The 20311-nt window shown below is 40.3% G+C and overlaps 1 protein-coding gene across 1 annotated transcript; it reads right to left on the bottom strand.

Moving 5' to 3' along the window:
- Nucleotides 1–262: 262 nt before the first annotated feature.
- Nucleotides 263–8075, bottom strand: TAF13 (TATA-box binding protein associated factor 13). The gene is made up of 4 exons (XM_052637759.1): nt 8049–8075; nt 7221–7299; nt 2549–2646; nt 263–1462 (listed from the first exon to the last, which is right to left on the bottom strand). The coding sequence occupies exons 1-4, from the start codon at nt 8073–8075 to the stop codon at nt 1292–1294; spliced, it is 375 nt and encodes a 124-aa protein (XP_052493719.1). The 3' UTR covers nt 263–1291.
- Nucleotides 8076–20311: the final 12236 nt, after the last annotated feature.

Here is a 20311-nt window from a genome sequence, read left to right as displayed (position 1 = left end):
TACTGATCTTTTATTATTCCACGCTCAATCTTGATTTCAGTTTAAAGTAGATTTTTAACTGGTTTTCGCTTTTTCAAATAAAAATATCAGGCCAGGTATCCTGAATCTCACAATCAATTCAGGAGCATTACAAGAATAATACAGAAAAAAAGTTTTTAGTGAATTATAAGGGAGAGAAAAGCTGATAAATCATATAGTCAAACTCAAGCAGTAATCTTTTTAATTTTTCATACTTTATTCTCTACATTGATAGGTTAAGAAAGTGAAATCTTCCTAAATACTGATTCATAGACAATGCTTATAAGCGGCACACGAAACATTCAGTTTCACAAGGAGTAATATCCAGTGATCCCTTTAAATGCAATTTTAATCCTTACTTTCAGCTAAGTGCAAGAATAATACAATGAGCTAAATACACACAAAATTTGTGAACTACAAAAGTGGTTTCCATAGCCACACATGGTTTTAGTCAAGTATACATTTTCAGAATAAATAAATACTAACAAATATGTTAATAAAACACTACCCCAAATGCTTACCTGCCATCAACTTTTCAGCAATGCCATTCCTGCTACTGAAAGCACTTTCTGAAGTTTTAATCTAACCTGGGAAAATGAGTTCTATTAAAATCTGACAAACAGTATATTATAAACCCCAAAGATTTTTTAACCAGTATGTCTTTCAACACAGAACCATTCATAGGAAATTCTTAGTTTCTCAAAAAATAAAAAAATCACTCTTATTATCTAAAGAAGAGTATTAAATTATCTTAAGACAAATAAACACTCCTACAAAAGACTGCATTTTCTAATATTGTTTTCTCCTTAAAAGAAACACAAACCAGTTTACCATCTTTTAATAACTTACACTACTTTGGTCTAAAAGCTTTAGAAATATATGAAACACATCTTAGCTATCAAAGTCAAAGGTGCCATTTAGATTTCACACATTAAACAGCTATAGTACAACCTACAATGGCACAAGTATACATAAATATTAATTCATCATTGAGATGGTCAAGAGTCAGAAGAAACTGAATGGTTTGCAAACCAAAGGTACTTTGACTTACATGTGGTCATTAAAATCTAATATGTCATTCAAGTAGGGTAATATAATGGCAGGCAATTAAAGGCTCATATATCACTCTAAAATTGAAAACATGAAAATAAAGCCTGAAAACTTCGTGGTTCTCCATTTTTCATTCACATGGTTAGGTATCAGGGCCTTACTGTGGAAAATACAGTTATTAAGTATGGTTTCCCCAGAACATAATGAAGCTTCAGAAAAGATGTCAAGATCCATAGTTTGCTTCATCAAATGCTTTTCTAGCGCGTTTCAATTCTTCATTCATAGTAAGCAAGTCTTTAACCCTAGCAAACTTTCTTGGGTCCTTTCGAATCAAGAAGACGATATCTTCAACTTGTACCCGACCTTGTCTTCCAATTGACATTGCCTTATGAGTCTATTACAAAGAAACATATTAAATTCAATTAATTTTTCAAAAATCTAACATTTTATTTTTTTAACTATAATGCTGGTGAGTTTGAAGCCTTCTCTTCTAATTATTATAGCTATTCATTTGTGAATTGTCTATTAATGTTCTTTGTCCACTTCTACCATTATTAGCAATGTTTCAGTGCTTGATAGACATTTTTCACACTAAAGTCATTAAAACTATCAAATCCATAGATGCTTCTTTTTGTATTTTGATATACATATAGTTGATCTTCATTTGTATAAAATGATTTTGTAATTTCTCTGTAACCACCCACTTCATTTAAACTTTGTGTCCATCTTGGTAGCTAATAAATATTGGTGGCTTTTCTTTAGACAAATCTCATCCCCTATGATTACATAATCATACTGTGTAAAACCAAAAACTCCTTGCAGCATTATTTCTAATGACTGAAAAAAAAGAAACTAAATATTTAATAAGGCATTGAACAAATTTGAGTACATCTAGCCAATTAATATTATGAAGCCATCAAAAATATTAAAAGTATTATGCAGTGACACAGGGAAAGCAGGCTCTATGATTGTATGTACTACATGATTTCAATTTTGTAAAGTTTTAAAACGTGTAAAAAGACAAAAGAATATTCACAAAAATCTCAGCATCAGTTATCCCTTGGTAGAAGGGTTATAGCTTTCTATTTTCTTCTGGGCACTCTTTAATACTTTCTAAATTTAATATAAGCATATATAAAATAAATTTAATAATACTTTCTAAATTTAATATAAGCAAAAAAAGATTTTTTAAAATGCATACTCTCTGACCCAGTAATTTTACTTCTATTATTCTTTATGAAGGAAATAATCCAAAACAAAGGGTAAAAATTCACAGGAACTGAACACAGCCAAACTCCGTATACCCATATATATACATGTATATCTCTCTCCATCCTTAATGATAAACGGTAACCAGAAACTTCCACAAAACAGGCACTCAAATAGTTTTTCAAAAGTATGTCACAGTTCTATTCTAAAAGTTAGAATTTCAAATCCATTCCTCAGTTAACGAAGACCAATTAAAAAAAAAAAGTCTTACCATTTCAGTGATGAACTCTATGACAAGGTCTTCAAGAATATCTACTGATTCAGTATAAGGATTCTGGTCATCTCCAAACCCATACATCATACACCGTACTGTAAAAAGAACAATCATTTTTGTTTACTTAAAAGAACTTGACTTATACTTTTTTCATATTAGAATTGAACCAAGGTATAGAAGATATTGGTATAAAAGTATATTTACATTATATTTGTTGTCTCCAAGTATGAATTTTGGTGTGAAAGGTATTAATCACTAGCTCATAACCAACTGTTCTTACCTAGCCTTCCCTAGGTAGAAACTCCCCTTCTCACCTAGCTACTGAACCCTGATATCAATATTCTTCCCTAACCTCTATTATCTACTCATCAACAACCCCAGAATACCTTTAAGTAGGAAACTTCTTGGCAGGAAAAGGGTGAGTAGCAATGGTTTAGCTATGTTTGGGGGGGGAGGAGGGCTGGAAAAAAGAAGGCAAAATCCTTTATGATACAACTATAAGGAAGAGGACATAAGAGAAAGCTCCAATTACCTTCTTACAGGAAGAACTGGTTAATCAAAAGGAGAAAGCAAGAGCTTATAATACAGAATCTTGACATTTTATTCCCTGGATCAAAGCAACTGCCAGCGAAGCCCTTTTAGGCTTCATAGAAAACGCAAAAGAGAAGAAAAGTATAATACGCAGTAATAAAAGTAACTGCTAATAGGTAAACCCCTTCATGGATCACTGTCTTCTCATGGTAAAAGGGCTTTTATACCTCAATAAAGCTGAGTCATGCACACAGGACCACGCAAGATGGATGGGTCATAGTGGAGAGTTCTGACAAAATGTGATCCAGTGGAGGAAAGAAAAGCAAACTACCACAGTATACTTGCCATTGAGAATCCTATGAATTGTATAAAAAGGCAAAAAAGATATCACACCGAAAGATGAGTCCCCCAGGTTGGAAGGTATCCAATATGCTACTTGGGGAGACAACTACTAATAGCTTCAGAAAGAATGAAGCAGCTGGGCCAAGGTGGAAACAACACTCAGTTGTGGATGTGTCTGGTGATGAAAGTAAAATCCAATGTTGTAAAGAACAGTATTGCATAGGAACGTGGAGTGCTAGGTCCATGAATCAAGGTAAACTGGACGTGGTGAAGCAGGAGGTGGCAAAGAGTAAACACCAACATCTTAGGAACCAGTGAACTAAAATGGACGGGAAAGGGCGAATTTAATTCAGATGACCATTATATCTACTACTGTGGGCAAGAATGCCATAGAAGAAATTGAGAAGCCCTCATAATCAACAAAAGAGTCCAAAATGCAGTACTTGGGTGCAAGCTCAAAAACAATAGAATGATCTTGGTTTGTTTCCAAGGCAAACCATTCAATATCACAGTAATTCAAGTCTTTGCCCCAACCATTTACATACCCCTTACTACGTGCCAGCCATTGTTGTAAGCTCATTTAATCCTCATGACAATTCTTTGAAACAGAAACCACTATTATCCCCATTATATACAGATGAGAAAATTGAGGCACAAAGTTAAGTAATTTACCCAAGGTCACACAGCTAGTGACACTGAACTTGAATTTAAACTCAGAGGATCTGGCTCCAGAGTCTATACTCCTACCCAAAACAGTTACATTTCTTAGCAATTTAGGGCAGATAGGATCCATATGGGTTCTTATCCTATAGTCTATAAATTCCCAATCAGTCCACAGACAACCTTTGAGAAGTCCTGGAACCCTACTGAAATTATATGGAAAAATTTTATACATTATTTGTGTGTGCACTTTTTCTGGAAGAATCAATTTGTATCAGATTCTCAAAGGGGTATGGTATATATGCGTATGTGTTGTGTGCTTAGTTGCTCAGTCATGTCCAACTCTTTGCAACCCCATGGATTGTAGCCTGCCAGGCTCCTCTATCCATGCGAATTCTCCAGGCAAGAATACTGGAGGGGGTTGCCATGCCCTCCTCCAGGGGACCTTCCCAACCCAGGGATTGAACCCAGGTCTCCTCATTGCAGGCAGACTCTTTACCATCTGAGCCACCAGGGAAGCCCTAAAGGGTATGTAAATACTAAGAAATTCTGTCATGTTAGAAATGTTTTCTATTTTGATCTGACTGCTGGTTATAAGTATATATAAAATTCATCAAGCTGTTCAGTAAAGATTAGTATAATTCACTGTAAGTTTTATATTTAAAAAAGGTGGGGGGGAATTCCCTGGTGGTCCAGTGACTAAGACACTCCACGCTCCCAATGCAGGGGGCCCAGATTTCATCCCTGGTCAGGGAACTAGATCCCACATGCTGCACCTAAAGATCCAGCGTGCAGCAACAAAGAGCCAGCAAATATATAAACAACAAAAGAAAGCAAAAAAAAAGGAAGGGACTCCTAGAACACTTCTAAAAGTAGGAAGGAGTACATTAAGAATAATTCCTAAAAAAAAAAAAGAGTAATAAGAGTAATTCCTACTTAGGAGAAGCAAAAGCAGGCAGAACTAAGAAGAAAGCAGACCAGGCCCGTGGAAGAAAAGAAAGGAGAAAAGAAAGGGATGACCCAGAAGCCAGTCTGGGATAGAGAAGTGCCCTGGAGGGTTTATCCTTGCAAGAATCTTCAGGTTTAGATACAGGAGGGAGAAAACAAACACAAGAGGCAATATTTTCTCCCTTCTCACTTTTTTGGGATTCTGGAAAAAAAATTTTTTTAAGATCATTTCAGATTTAAAGGGCTGCAAAAATAGCATGGAGTTCCAGAATCCCTATATCCAGTTTCCCCTTATGTTAACATCTTACACAACCAAAGACATTTATCAAAACTAAGAAATTAACACTGGTACAAGTACAGAACTTCTCAGATTGTACCAGTTTTCCCACTACTGTACTTTTTCTGTTCCAGGATCCCACACTAGTTGTTGTGTCTCCTTAGTTTCCTCTGTTCTGTAACAGTTCCTCAAACTCTCCTTGTCTTTTACAACCTTGACACTTCTGAAGAATACTGGTCAGTTATCTTGTAGCGTGTCCTTCAGCTTCGGTTTATCTGATGTGTCCTCATGATTAGGTTGTGCTTATGCATTACTAGAAGGGAATCAGAGTGATGATGGACCCCTTAACGCACCATATTAGGAGTACCTAATGTCAACATATATTACTGGTGATACTAACTTTGATCACCTGACTAAAGTAACATCTGCCAGGACTGGATTCTCCACTATAAATTTAATATTTTCTCTTAAATATTTTGAGGAAAATACTCTGTCATTAACATTGTGATGGGGAGAATTCATCAGTAGGGAAACATACTTCACTGGAAAAGGAAAAACCTATTAGATAGGAAGCATGTAAACCGTATTTGGTTAAAGAGTCTGTAAAGACATAAACAAATAGAGAAGTGAATGCTTTGAAATCTTGTGTTATATTAGCAAAAAATTTTTTTAAAACAAAGAATGTCTAGAAGAACAGATCTTGGTCAAGATACATGAAAATTCAGGTAAGACAAAGAAACAGCTGAGAAGATTCCGAATTCTTGTCATCATAAAAATAAAGAAATCCAAGTGGAACAAAGGCTCTGGTAAGAAGTATGCAAACATCACTCTGCGATGCTCTGGTGCAGTAATCCTCTTATGCCTACCTAAGAAGTAACTGTGTTAGTCACTCAGTCGTGTCGACTCTTTGCGACCCCAAGGACTGTAGCCCGCCAGGTTTCTCTGTCCATGAAATTCTCCAGGGAAGAATACTGGAGTGGAGTGCCATTCCCTCCTCCAGAGGAACTTTCCAACCAAGGGATCGAACCCTGGTCTCTTGCCTCGCAGGCAGATTCTTCACTGTTTGAGCTACAGGGAAGTCTCCATAAGAAGTAAAACCATATACGAATGGAGTAAATAACATCAGAAATGGAATAATGAGCAGTCAACTTTAGGTGAGAAATTGAGATATAGGAAAGGATTTGAATGGCTTAAAAAAACCAAACTACTTGACTCTGTAGTTTCAAGAGCATTTAGGAACTGCTTATGTCGGAACTGGCATAAGTAAACCAAGTGTTCCATGTGTTGCCTGATCTACACTCAGCCATAACTATGTATAAAGGACCAGGACTGGAAGATGGAGAGCATGTTCTCATGGTGCCTTTCCGGGGCTGGCCTGAATCATCAGTAGTAGAATCAGCTCCTCTTGCCACTGCCACAAAAGGTCAAACCCGTCTACTGAAGGAGGAGAACAGACCCAAAACTTTATGATCTCCATGCCACTGGACTGCCTCACACTGTTCACCATCTTCCTGCCTTGTCCATTGCCTTAGTTCAAAGTCCCAACTTAATTCCTACCCTCAGACCTGTTCAGGGTCCAACAGAACCTTTGGCTTACAGTCAAAGGAGTCCCTGCTCCAACTGATGAAAGGTAAGGAACAGGTAAAGTAACGGAGGTACGTTCTTACTTAGGACCTGAATTGAAACACCGATCACATGTATTTACTTAAAAAATTTAAAAACATATGTCTGTGTGAGCCCATATATACATACATATATATAAATATATAAATTGGGGTTAGGATCATTACTATCTATGAATCACAGGTTAAACAGAATTTATATGGAAGTCTGAGAATAGTGTCCCTACAAGGAAACTATTTAAAAATAGTTGTCAAGTACAAAAAAAAATCATTGTCAAGTACTACTTACATTCTTTAGAAAAAAGTCTCTTTCTTTTACCCTGTCCACCTTCTGCACCTCCTCCAATTTCTTCATTTTCTTCCTCAAACTGAAAGTTAAAATGTATAGACATGTCAAACACTGCTTCTGACATTTTAATAATTAGCATTTTTTTTCACATCTTCAACACCAGTATCATGCCAGAAAGCCTAAAGCAAGTAGCAAAAAACAATGAAACTTTAGCATTTTGGGGGCATTAAAACTATCTCTCACGCAGGAGTGGCTTCTGCAATGCCCCTAACAATCGTACTGCTTCTCCTGGGGGAGTTCCAACGACCATACGTTCTTTTTTTTAAACTAAGTTGGCCTATTTCTAGATAGTTTTACTATTAACAGAGTTGATATTGAATGAAAGCAAGCAAAACTAGTATTTGTTAAGCATTTCCTACACAGTGCTAAGAACTTTCCTCAAGTAAACCTTAAGCCTATTTTATGACATGAAAACTGAGGCTCAATTACTTGCTCAGTGACTTGAGTCCATTATTTTTCCACTACTTTACAGTAAAGTGTACAGTTTTCTTAGCACTTGAATTGTTGTTGCATAATGAGCCCTAACTAATACTAGCTTTGCCCCCTGATGATTCTCTAGGTGATTCAAAGGGTATCTGGCAAATATGAACCAAAGGTAAAGGGCGGGGAGCCACCTACTCCTCCTGCCCCGCTTACTAAAAGGGGAGAAGCCCTCGATTCTCTCGGCAGAATCACTGAGGTAAAGAAATCCAATTCTCCACTGTGCTTCCGCTACTGTGCTCGAGGTAGTAAATTAAAAAGTAGGTTGGAACAGAGGCGGTCACTCACGGTGGGATCCTCTTCTTCATCTGCCATCCCACCAGCCAGCCGCCTCCACTGCGCGCCCGCCTCCCTCGGAGAGCGTTTTACTACTTCCGCTGCCTCATTTCCGGTGACGAGAGGGGCCGGGGCGGGGCCTAGCGGAACCCGTCCTGTGGAAGAGGAAAAAGCACGTCCCGTCCAGCGGTGAAACCTGAACAGCGAAGGATAAAGTCTCGGAAAGTAGGAATTAAATATTAGCATAGAAAAGGGATGAGCGAGATGGCGTGTATCTCGTTGTCACCTTGAACTTGCTTCTGCGTATCAGATCACCGCTTCCTGATTCGGTACTGTGAAGCTTTGGATCATTGAGGGGCTAGACAGGGCTGAATTTAAACAATTTGAACAACTTAGAGTTCCACTATGATTTATTGCCAGGGCTTCCCTGGTGACTCAGATGGTAAAGAATCTGCTTTCAATGGAAGACCTGGGTCCGATCTCTGTGTAGGGAAGATCCCTTGGAGAAGGAAATGGCAAACCACTCCAGTATTCTTGCCTGGGAAATCCCAAGGACAAAGGAGCCTGGCGGGCTGCAGTCCAGTTCAGTTCAGTCGCTCAGTCGTGTCCGACTCTTTGCGACCCCATGAACTAGAGCACGCCAGGCCTCCCTGTCCATCACTAACTCCCGGAGTTTACCCAAACTCATGTCCATTGAGTCGGTGATGCCATCCAGCCATCTCATCCTCTGTCGTACCCTTCTCCTGCCCTCAATCTTTCGCAGCATCAGGGTCTTTCCAAATGAGTCAGCCCTTCACATCAGGGGGCCAAAGTATTGGAGTTTCAGCTTCAACATCAGTCCTTCCAATGAACAGCCAGGACTGATCTCCCTAAGGATGGACTTCTCCTTACAGTCCACGGGACTCTCAAGAGAGTCTTCTCCAACACCACAGTTCAAAAGCATCAATTCTTTGGCGCTCAGCTTTCTTTATAGTCCAACTCTCACATCCATACACGACTACTGGAAAAACCATAGCCTTGACTAGACGAACCTTTGTTCACAAAATTATGTCTCTGCTTTTTAATATGCTGTCTAGGTTGGTCATAACTTTCCTTCCAAGGAGTAAGCGTCTTTTAATTTCATGGCTGCAATCACCATCTGCAGTGATTTTGGGGCCCCAAAAAATAAAGTCAGCCAGTGTTTCCACATCTATTTGCCATGAAATGATGGGACCGGATGCCATGATCTTAGTTTTCTGAATGTTGAGCTTTAAGCCAACTTTTTCACACTCCTCTTTCACTTTCATCAAGAGGCTTTTTAGTTCCTCTTCACTTTCTGCCATAAGGGTGGTGTCATCTGCATATCTGAGGTTATTTATATTTCTCCCAGCAATCTTGATTCCAGCTTGTGCTTCTTCCAGCCCAGCGTTTCTCATGATGTACTCTGCATATAAGTTAAATAAGCAGGAGGACAATATTACAGCCTTGACGTACTCCTTTTCCTATTTGGAACCAGTCTGTTGTTCCATGTCTAGTTCTAACTGTCGCTTCCTGACCTGCATACAAATTTCTCAAGAGGCAGGTCAGGTGGTCTGGTATTCCCATCTCTTTCAGAATTTTTCAGTTTTTTGTGATCCACACACACAGTCAAAGGCTTTGGCATAGTCAATAAAGCAGAAATCGATGTTTTTCTGGAACTTTCTTGCTTTTTCCATGATCCAACAGATGTTGGCAATTTGATCTCTGGTTCCTCTGCCTTTTCTAAAACCAGCTTGAACATCTGGAAGTTCATGGTTCACGTATTGCTGAAGCCTGGCTTGGAGAATTTTGAGACTTACTTTACTAGCGTGTGAGATGAGTACAATTGTGTGGTAGTTTTAGCATTCTTTGGCATTGCCTTTCTTTGGGATTGGAATGAAAACTGACCTTTTCCAGTCCTGTGGCCATTGCCGAGTCTTCCAAATTTGCTGGCGTATTGAGTGCAGCACTTTCACAGCATCATCTTTTCGGATTTGAAATCGCTCAACTGGAATGCCATCACCTCCACTAGCTTTGTTCATAGTGATGCTTTCTAAGGCCCACTTGACTTCACATTCCAGGATGTCTGGCTCTAGGTGAGTGATCATACCACTGTGATTATCCGGGTCATGAAGATCTTTTTTGTACAGTTCTTCTATGTATTCTTGCCACCTCTTCTTAATATCTTCTGCTTCTGTCAGGTCCATACCATTTCTGTCCGTTATTGAGCCAATCTTTGCATGAAGTGTTCCCTTGTTGTCTCTAATTTTCTTGAAGAGATCTCTAGTCTTTCCCATTCTGTTGTTTTCCTCTATTTCTTTGTATTGATCGCTGAGAAAGGCCTTCTTATCTCTCCTTGCTATCCTTTGGAACTCTGCATTCAAATGGGTATATCTTTCCTTTTTGCCCCTGCTTTTCACTTCTATTCTTTTCACAGCTATTTGTAAGGCTACAGTCCATGGGGTTGGACACAACTGAGCAACTATCACACACATGATTTATTGCCAAACTCTTTTTTGGTTATTGAGGATATTGTACTTTGCTACCAGTTCTCAAGGAAGTGTTATCTCCCCTTAGACTGAAGATTTAATTTTTATGGGCTTGTTTGTTGTTCTTTTTAAACAGAACAGTGCTTGGGAAAACCATGGGCATTAGAAGGCTAAAGTTAGGGATACAAGAGATGATGTCATGCAGGGAAAAATTGCTTCACAATACAGTATTTCTGAATGTCCTGCTAAACATCCCCATGAATTTAAAAAAAAAACTCTGCTCATAATTAGCTAGGTCTGGAACATAACTTTGTCAATATATAAATACAAAGCATTTTCCTATGCTTTTAAGGTACATTGAATTTTCCTGAAATGCAACTATGAGATAGCAGAAAGTATATATATTGGTCTCTGCCCAGACCTCCTTCTCCCTCCTCCACCTGCTTTCCTGGCCCAGAGCACGTAAAATGCTTGTAATTTGTTAGGTGATAAGAGCAGACAGGGAGGCTTGATGTGCTGCAGTGCATAGGGTCACCAAGAGTTGGATATGACTTAGCAACTGAACAACAAGGAAGAGCACTAGGACAGTTCTGTTCTAGAGCTGGTCTTTGACATCCACTCTACAATCCCTCAACACACACACACACACACACACAGGGCTACTAAAATCCTTGTAAATTCCTAAGTCATAACAGCATTAGGAGCTTCTTTTGTTATAATGAGGCAACTCTGGGTGGGCTCCTGGATGGCTCTTGGATGGGAACTGGTCACCAGAAAAACCAAGCCATGATTAGAAGCTTGGAATTGTCAGCCCTCTCCAGAGGAGGAGATAGGAACTAGAAATAGAATTAGTAATTAATCATACCTGCATAAAGCACCACAGTTCCAGTAGTAGGAGGTTCTGAGAGTGTCCAGGTTGTGGAACACATCCACTTGCCTGGAGGATGGTGCACCCCCAACTTCATGGAGGCAGAAGCTCTGTGCTCAGGACCCTCCCAGACCTTGCCCCATGTGTCTCCTCATCTGTATCCTTTATGATACCCTTGTGTTTCCCTGAATTTTGTGAGTTGTTCTAGGAAATAACCAAATCCAAGGGGGAGGAGGTCATGGAAGACCCTGATTTTTAGCCAGGTCAGACAGAAGTTGTGGGTAGCCTGGGGCCCTATGACTATCCATTGACATCTAAAGTTAGGAGCACTCTTGTAGGACTGACCCCTTGATCAGTGGGGTCTGACACTGAAAAAAAGGGAAAGTGTTAGTTACTCAGTTATGTCCGACTCTGTGCAACCCCATGGACTTTAGCCCACCAGGCTCCTCTGTCCATGGGATTTTCCAGGGAAGAAGACTGGAGCAGGTAGCCATTTCCTCCTTCAGGAGGTCTTCGCGACCCAGGGATTGAACCCGCATCTTTTGCATTGATAGGTGGATTCTTTACCACTGAGCCAGCTGGGAAACCCTATTGAAACACATATTATTATAATTTACTATCTTTATTTTACCTTTACATAATAGTGAGGACATTACATTTTGTAGTTTTGTAGTTATGTGGGTAGTTAGGTTAGTTATTACTGTGAAACAAATTATCCCCAAACTTGGTTTGAAACAGTGACCATTTATCACACAGTTTCTGTGGGTCAGGAATCTGAATGCAATTCGGATGGATGCCTCTGGCTCAAGGTCCTTATGTTGCAGTCAAGGTGTTGGTTGGGCCTCAGTCTGATCTGAAGTATTGATGGGGAAGGATCCACTTCCAAAATCACGCACATTGTTGTCAACAGGATTCAGTTACTTCAGTTTGTCAGATTAAGGACCTCAGTTCCTCACTGGCTATCACCAGAGCCCTCCCTCCATTCCTTGCCATGTCAGCTTTCTAGGGTAGCTGACAACACGGCAGCTGGCTTCTCTCAGAGCAGGTGAGGGAGAGAACCAGGAAGAACACCCAGGACTACAGTTTTTTGGTAACCTAACCTAACCTTGGAAATGACATTCCATCTCTTCTATGCTATTCACTAGAAGTTGATAAGTGCAGCCCACACTCAAGAAGAGGGGATTACACAAGGATGCAACTAGCAGGAGGCAAACATCTGAGAGGCTGCCTACCACAGTTCAGTTCAGTCGCTCAGTCGTGTCCGACCTTTTGCGACCCCATGAATCGCAGCACGCCAGGCCTCCCTGTCCATCACCAACTCCCGGAGTTCACTCAGACTCACGTCCATCGAGTTGGTGATGCCATCCAGCCATCTCATCCTCTGTCGTCCCCTTCTCCTCCTGCCCCCAATCCCTCCCAGCATCAGAGTCTTTTCCAATGAGTCAACTCTTCGCATGAGGTGGCCAAAGTACTGGAGCTTCAGCTTTAGCATCATTCCTTCCAAAGAACACCCAGGACTGATCTCCTTTAGAATGGACTGGTTGGATCTCCTTGCCTACCACAGTAAGTTATATTAATTGTGAATTTCATTTAGAATAATAAAGGAGATATTCTGTTTTTTGTTTAAGAAGGATTGTTGGGTCTGAAAGGGTTGAGAACTGGTATGTGAAGTATTGATGAAACACTGGCTTTGTCCAGGGAATCATGTATAAAATATCCACAGTGTTCACTATGAGGGAAATGGATAGGTAAAATGTGCTGGATGTGCACCAAGGCATACTATGCAACAATCAGAAGCAATAGACTAGCAACATAGATAGAGCTTAGAAATATACTGCTAAATTCAAAACGTAAGAAATACAATAAGAGTATAACAAAAGACCAAACACACACATACATACACAAAATACATATTTTTATAGGATCACATAAAAAAAGCATAGACATCAAATACATTAGAAAGGTTGTGTTAGGGGAAGCACACTGATGGAAACCACCCACCTGGCCAGGCACCCTAGTAACCATTTGCATGAGTTGTCTTACGACAGGAGGTCCTGCCAAGGAACACGGAACTAATAAGCCACCAACAACCGGAAGAGTTCGGGAAAGGTCAAAAGGAGACACCACGTGTCCAACCACTTCCCAGAATCCTTCCCACTGGCGTCTATCTTGGCTGAGTAATGTGTGCACCACCAGGAAGGACTCTGAGTCAGAATGATTGGCTAAAGACAACCCGGAAACTAATCCCATCAATATAAAACCCCAGAATGAACCACAGTCTGAACCACAGTGGCAGAGCAGTTCTCCTGGGTTCCCTTACCCTACTGCTGTCTGCCTGGGCACCCTTTCCCAATGAAGGGTTTGTCTTGCTTTGTCAGTACATGTCTCCTCAGACAATTATTTCCAAGTGTTAGACTAGAGCCCAGTTTCGGGCCCTGGAAGGGGTCCCCCTTCCTGCAACAGTTGCAGGGGAGGAGAAATGAGAATAGGGATAAAGAGAATACATAAGACACATGACAAGTGAGGACTTTTGGGCAGAGTCAATTACAATACTATGTCATCAACAGTGCAGTGTGAATAAGCCAGCATTCTCAGCCTGAGATCCAAAATGTAAAGGGGAAAAATTCAGTGTTGTGAATAGAGCAGAAATAAAGCCCAGACTTCCATATGACCCTGCAATCCCACTCCTGGGCATACATCTGGAGAAAAATATGATCCAAAAGGATACATTCAGCCCAGTGTTCATTGCAGCACTGCTTACAATAGCCAAGGCATGAAAGCAATCTAAATGTCCATCGACAGAAAAATGGATAAAGATACGGTACATATACACAACAGAATATTCCTCAGCCATTAAAAAGAATGAAATAATGCCATTTGCAGCAACATGGATGGACCTAGAGTGTTATGCTGAGTGAAATAAGTCAGACAGAGGAGAAATATCCTTTTACATCCCTTATATGTGGAATCTAAAAAGAAATGATACAAATGAACTTACAAAACAGAAAGAGACTCACAAACTTAGAACTTATGGTTGCTGGGGAGAAGGGATAGTTAGGGACTCTGGGAAGGTCACGTACACACTGCTATATTTAAAATGGATAACCAACAAGGACCTACAGCACATGGAACTCTGTTCACTGTTATATGCCAGCCTGGATGCGAGGGTATTTGGAGGATACATGTATATGTATGGCTGAGTCCCTTTCACTGTTCACCTGAAACTACCACAACATTGTTAATCGGCTACACCCCAATACAAAACAAAAAGTTTAAAGTGTGAAAAACAAATAAATTTTTAAAAGAAAAAAAGCCCAGAGAGTGAAAAGGCAAGGTGTACTTCTACAAGATGTTTCAGGTGGGTTGCCAGAGTCAAGTTGTTGGGTGGAGATGCAGAAAATGAGGCTGGAAGGAAACTGGAGTGTGAGTTTGTGAGTGGCCTTGAATGTTCTCTTCCGAGACTGAACTTCATTCAAAGTGCAGAGTCCCTGAGAAATTGTTAAGCAGAAGAGTCACATAACCCATCTTTAAAAAAGAAATCATGTTAGCAGGGAGACCACCTAGGATGAGAGCTGATTAGAACCTGAATTAAGATGGAGGAATTTTAGGAATAGAATTCACAGGACTTTGCACCTGAATCAATCTGAGAGCTATGGAGAGAGAGGTTTATATCCAGACGGAACGCTATTAATATGAATTGGAAAGTAAAATGGAAAAGCAACTGGGGAGGGGAGGAAATGAATTCACTCTGAACTTAAGTCCAAAGGTGTCCTGTAGGCAAATGGAGGTGCAGGTCTGGAAATCCACAGAGAAATCAGGACTAAGAAAATGGCATGGGGGACATCAACACAGCAGTGATAGTTAGACACTGTACAGAAACAAAAGTGAGAGAAGGGAGGCATTGGGTAGGTCCTCAGAAACAGACTTCAAGGGACAAAGAGAAAAGAAATGGTCTACCAGGCAACAAAAGATAAAAGAAGAATAAAGATGAAGAAGATGCAGCTGACCCTTGAACAACATAGGTTTGAACTGTGTGGGTCTACTTATATGTGGATTTTTCACAATAAATACCTGCTGCAATGTTATTTTTCAGCATTACCTTCACAAACTCTATAATCCAGTTCCACAAGGCCACTGTCAGTTATTCATGCAACAAATATTTACCAAGTGATGAATAGCACTTTATTAGGACTGTGGCAAAAACGATAATATAAATACCACAGTTCCGGGTTCATGAACCTTATGGTATAGGAGGGAGACATGAACGAAATAGGTACTGTATGCTTTAGAAACTTATGATGGGGAAAAGGGACCCAAGAAGGTCAGCAAAGCCTCCCCTGTGCAAATAATGTTTGAGCTGAGACCTGAGAGATGTTTGGAGTTAGGCAGTGAAAGAGGAAGGGAAAAGGGTGCTGTGCCCCTAACTTGGCCCATCTTCAAAGCTCTGCTTACACTACTTTCCCACTAGGCTACCTTTCTTTTCTATTGAAATGCTACGTGCCTTTCAAGTCCAGCTAAACTGTCTGTTCCTCCCTCAAGCTCTCCAGCTGAAAGCACTTCCTTACACTCCCACAGCACTTTTCATTTTCCTTCAATACTTCTACTGTATTTTCTGATTACTTATACACACAGCTTGTCTCATACACTAAATCTTAAAACTTATTAAAAGCAGAGTCTGTTTCTTATTCACCTTTGAGCTCCCAAAGGCTCTCACATTCCTTAGACTTAGAAGCTCCAGAACAAATATTTGAAGCATAAATTAATGCCTGTTTGACATCCCTTCTCAAATATGTTGTGATTCAAATGAAGCTATTGTTACAAGCTATGCCTTTGGGACTGGACTTACTCTTTGGTTAAACCAGAATGCCACAGTCATGGTCCCCAGGACTGATTAGTGTTCGCCACAGGCACTGCAACAGTCTTAACAAATAGGCCACTGTTCTTGACTGACAGGTCTTTGGCAACAACTGCTTGTCCTCCAGTGCAGGCTGAAATGAACTGACGAAGGACTGTCTGAATTGAGTCCCCAGGCAGTGGGGCTCTATTTATTCCTTGCATTTGAGCTGCAAGAGCCAGTGACCTAGACTTCAGCATGAGACTTTGGGACTTTTCAGGACAACAGAAACAGTAATGCTTGGAACATGATCGTTAAAGATCTGAATCAGTGGACAGCATCCTAATGTGAGTCAGTATGATAACAAGGGGAAGGGAACTTTGAAGTTAGACAGATTAGCTCTGTGACCTCACTCATGTGCCTTCTTTGAGCCTCAGATTTCTCACTGAATAACTATTCTGCAAAGCAGTTGTGAAGATCAAAGATAATGTCTTTTCATGTACAATGTCTGTGCTCCACTAAAATGTGTTTATTCATCTATCTTCCCAAATATATTTGGTTTCCTGAGGGCAGAGACCCATTTTTTTTTTTGCCTCTATTCTTGTAAAATTTAGCAAAGTGCCCAACACAGAGTAGACAAGCATAATTATTTTTTAAACCAAAGAACAACAGTAATACCTAACACTTATGGAGAACATATTTCATGCCACGTATTGTTGTAAACAGTAGTTTGTTTAATCCTTCAATAACCCTAGAAAGGAGCAATCATTATAACCCAATTTTACAGAGAGAAAGCAGAATATAATTTTAAAAAATATAAAATTCTTGGTATAACTAATTTTGAAATAAAAATCTGGTGAGGCTCATTTTAGTCAATAAAAAAGATAGAACATGTTTTTGAGTATGGAAAAGAAAAAATATGGTGGAGGGAGAAGGAAGGAAGGAAATAAATGTAAGAGTGGGAAGAAAGGGTAGGAAAGAAAAACAGAGACACGTGGGAAAAAAAGACACAGTAAGATGCTGTGGAATATCACTGTCCTTTGAAATAAGTAAACAACTAATTACCCTTCCTAGTTCTTCAACTATGATTTCTTTATCCTAAAACTTTGTTCTTAAACTCTGAGAGTGACTGGGAAAAAAAGACGTATCTTTCAGAGTTGGAGTGGTGTTCCATCAGTGAAAAATGAGATGAAGTTACCTCCAAAAGAATAGATATCATGAGCAAAAATATGACAGCAATGAGTACATCTGAAGAACACAGAACAAGTCTTTTCACAGCTGCAACTTGAAGTCCGCATACAGGAAGGTGTTGAATAGCAGGGTAAGGAGCTAGATACATATTCAGGAGGCAGAGGCTGCTGTTCAAGGAAACCACAGTCATGGTTTGAAGCAAAATTTTCTAGTTCTGAGTTCAGAAGACCAGCCAGAATTATTGTTCAGATCTCACTTGGCACAACTGGGCTCTCTGCAATGAAAGCGTGGACTCCTAAACCACTGCACTGCCAGGGAATTCCCTGTATAGAGGTCTTAAGTTGATGTCCTATCCAAGTTTCAGTCCTACATTTCTAGCAGATTTTCTTCTGACATCTGAAATGTTGAAAGTCAAACTTGCCCCGTTCTGACTTTCCTGTTTCTATGATTAATATTCCTTTTTCCCTAATCACTGACTTTAGAATTTGTAAATTATCTTTAAATCAGTTAACTCCTTACCCTAAGCCTTAGATTATCTCCAAAATAGGGGTGATAACAGTTGTGAGGATAGATTATCTCCAAAATAGGGGTGATAACAGTTGTGAGGATTAAATATTGTGACAAGGTGTGTTTGCTTCAAAAAGGTCAAAAATGTTATACAAATGTAAGTTTTCACTGTTATGAGGATTTAATTGATGCTTAAAGACTGAAATGATAACATCCACTATAGCGAAGGATGTAGAATTGAAAAGTGGGCAGTCGGAACAACATTTTGTGGGGGGAGAGGAGTTAACTGATTTAAAGATAATTTACAAATTCTAAAGTCAGTGATTAGGGGAAAAAGGAATATTAATCATAGAAACAGGAAAGTCAGAACTGGGCAAGTTTGACTTTCAACATTTCAGATGTCAGAAGAAAATCTGCTAGAAATGTAGGACTGGAACTTGGATAGGACATCAACTTAAGACCTCTATACAGGGAATTCCCTGGCAGTGCAGTGGTTTAGGAGTCCACGCTTTCATTGCAGAGAGCCCAGTTGTGCCAAGTGACAAAAAAACACAAAAATGAAACACAAAACAAAACTCTACACAGAGGTGATAGTTGAAGCCGTGGAACAGAATAAGTCACCAAGTAAGAATTAATAGTGAGAAAAACAGGGTGTGAGTATCTTAGGAATATCTACATTTACATGGAAAAAAGAATCTGGGTAAAGAGAAGACTCTTGAGAGTCCCTTGGACTGCAAGGAGATTCAACCAGTCCATCCTAAAGATCAGTCCTGGGTGTTCACTGGAAGGACTGATGTTGAAGCTGAAACTCCAATACTTTGGCCCCCTGATGCGAAGAACTGACTCATTTGAAAAGACCCTGGTGCTGGGAAAGATTGAGGGCAGGAGGAGAAGGGGACAACAGAGGGTGAGATGGTTGGATGGCATCACCGACTCAATGGACATGGGTTTGGGTGGACTCTGGGAGTTGGTGTTGGACAGGGAGGCCTGGCGTGCTGCAGCTCATGGGGTTGCAAAGAGTCGGACACGACTGAGCGACTGAACTGAACTGAACTGAAAGAGAACAACGAAGTTGCAGGTCAAGGAGAACAGCACAATTCCATAGTATGTAACAAAGGAGAATTTTTCAAGATGAAGATGAACTATATGGTTCTGTCTAAGTTAGTGAACATGAATTTGTTTAGAATATAGAATAGTTTGGGGCTTTTATCCAGCTTTGGTGTAGGGAACTAACAGTTTTGTGGCCAGTGATGACAGTGCTGATACTGTTTTAGATAACTGTTGATGAAAAGTTCAAAGGCCAAGACAATCAGGGACTTTTCAGTTTTGTTTTGCTTTCGAGTAGTCCTTAGCAGTTCTTTGGGGCAGGGTCATTTGTCTGTGTGTATGGGCACAAAATCATTTGTTTTGTCTTATTTGTTCTGTATGTCGTCTTCATTTTTTGTTCCTTTGTTTCTGCATTTAAGCACATTTTCACAAGAAGTCTGTCCTCCAACAGGCCTTTTTTGACTTGCCCCTCTACTCCAGCTCCTAGGAGGCTTTGGTAGCTTTTCTTCGCCGTAACCAAGCAGGTCGCAGCCAGCAGATGGCACTGCAGCAAGAGGGGCAGAGGGTCTCTAGGACTTTTGACAACCGCGCACCAGCTGTAACCTTACAATTTCAACCTCGAATGATTCAGTCGCACTTTCGCCTTGACTCTAATAAAGAAGATCGAGTTGTGTGGAATTAAGGATCTCAGTGCAGAAAACGGGATCTGTAGCTCTGTCTCCTCCGTTCTGCGCCACCGTTAAACTGAAAGTATTTTTCGTCAAGTTGTGAAAGTGTGAGAAAGGCTGCCCCAATATCGCCGTTTCCTGGCTAAAGTGGCCTAGGTGGCCCCACTTTATCTAAATACAGGAGGTAACGAGACCATCCTGATAGTTTAAGGAAAAATTCATACAAACCGTTAATTACCAAAATGTTTCCCGACAACGGGGAGCTTCAGCACATGAAATACGCAACTTGTTTTTGTTATAAGGTTTCTAATTTCATTTCAAAGTTCAGGTGCAGCCTCATTATCCAGATTTCCATACGAAGTAAGAACGATCCGCGCAGCAAGCGCAGTCCCACAGGCTGCAGGCGTCGCCTCAGGACCCCAGTTGTCTGCGTTCCCTTACGTGGAAGCTTGAGAGACTTCTCCATTGCAGGTGGGCTGATGCACACACACAACCGGAGCAGCTGCCACAGCGCAAAATAAAGTGCAAAACTGCAAGCCTTCACCTTTTCCGGCTCGGACGGTAAAGCGTCTGCCTACAGTGCAAGAGACCCGGGTTCGATCCCTGGGTCGGGAGGATCCCCTGGAGAAGGAAATGGCAACCCACTTCAGTACTCTCGCCTGGAAAATCCCATG

The sequence above is a fragment of the Budorcas taxicolor genome, chromosome 3, assembly GCF_023091745.1.
Source record: "Budorcas taxicolor isolate Tak-1 chromosome 3, Takin1.1, whole genome shotgun sequence".
In the NCBI taxonomy this organism is placed as follows: Eukaryota; Metazoa; Chordata; class Mammalia; order Artiodactyla; family Bovidae; genus Budorcas; species Budorcas taxicolor.
Note: the sequence above shows the minus strand (reverse complement) of the source record. Positions and strands in the feature narration are given on the sequence as shown.

Bases quoted from the DNA above. Each gene is read 5' to 3' on its own strand.
- TAF13 (XM_052637759.1), bottom strand. From the start codon at position 8,075: ATGGCAGATGAAGAAGAGGATCCCACC. The intron at 7,300-8,048 runs GTGAGTGACCGC...TTTAACTTTCAG, and splicing joins ATGAAGAAGAGGATCCCACC to TTTGAGGAAGAAAATGAAGA. The intron at 2,647-7,220 runs GTAAGTAGTACT...TTCTTTTTACAG, and splicing joins GAGACTTTTTTCTAAAGAAT to TACGGTGTATGATGTATGGG.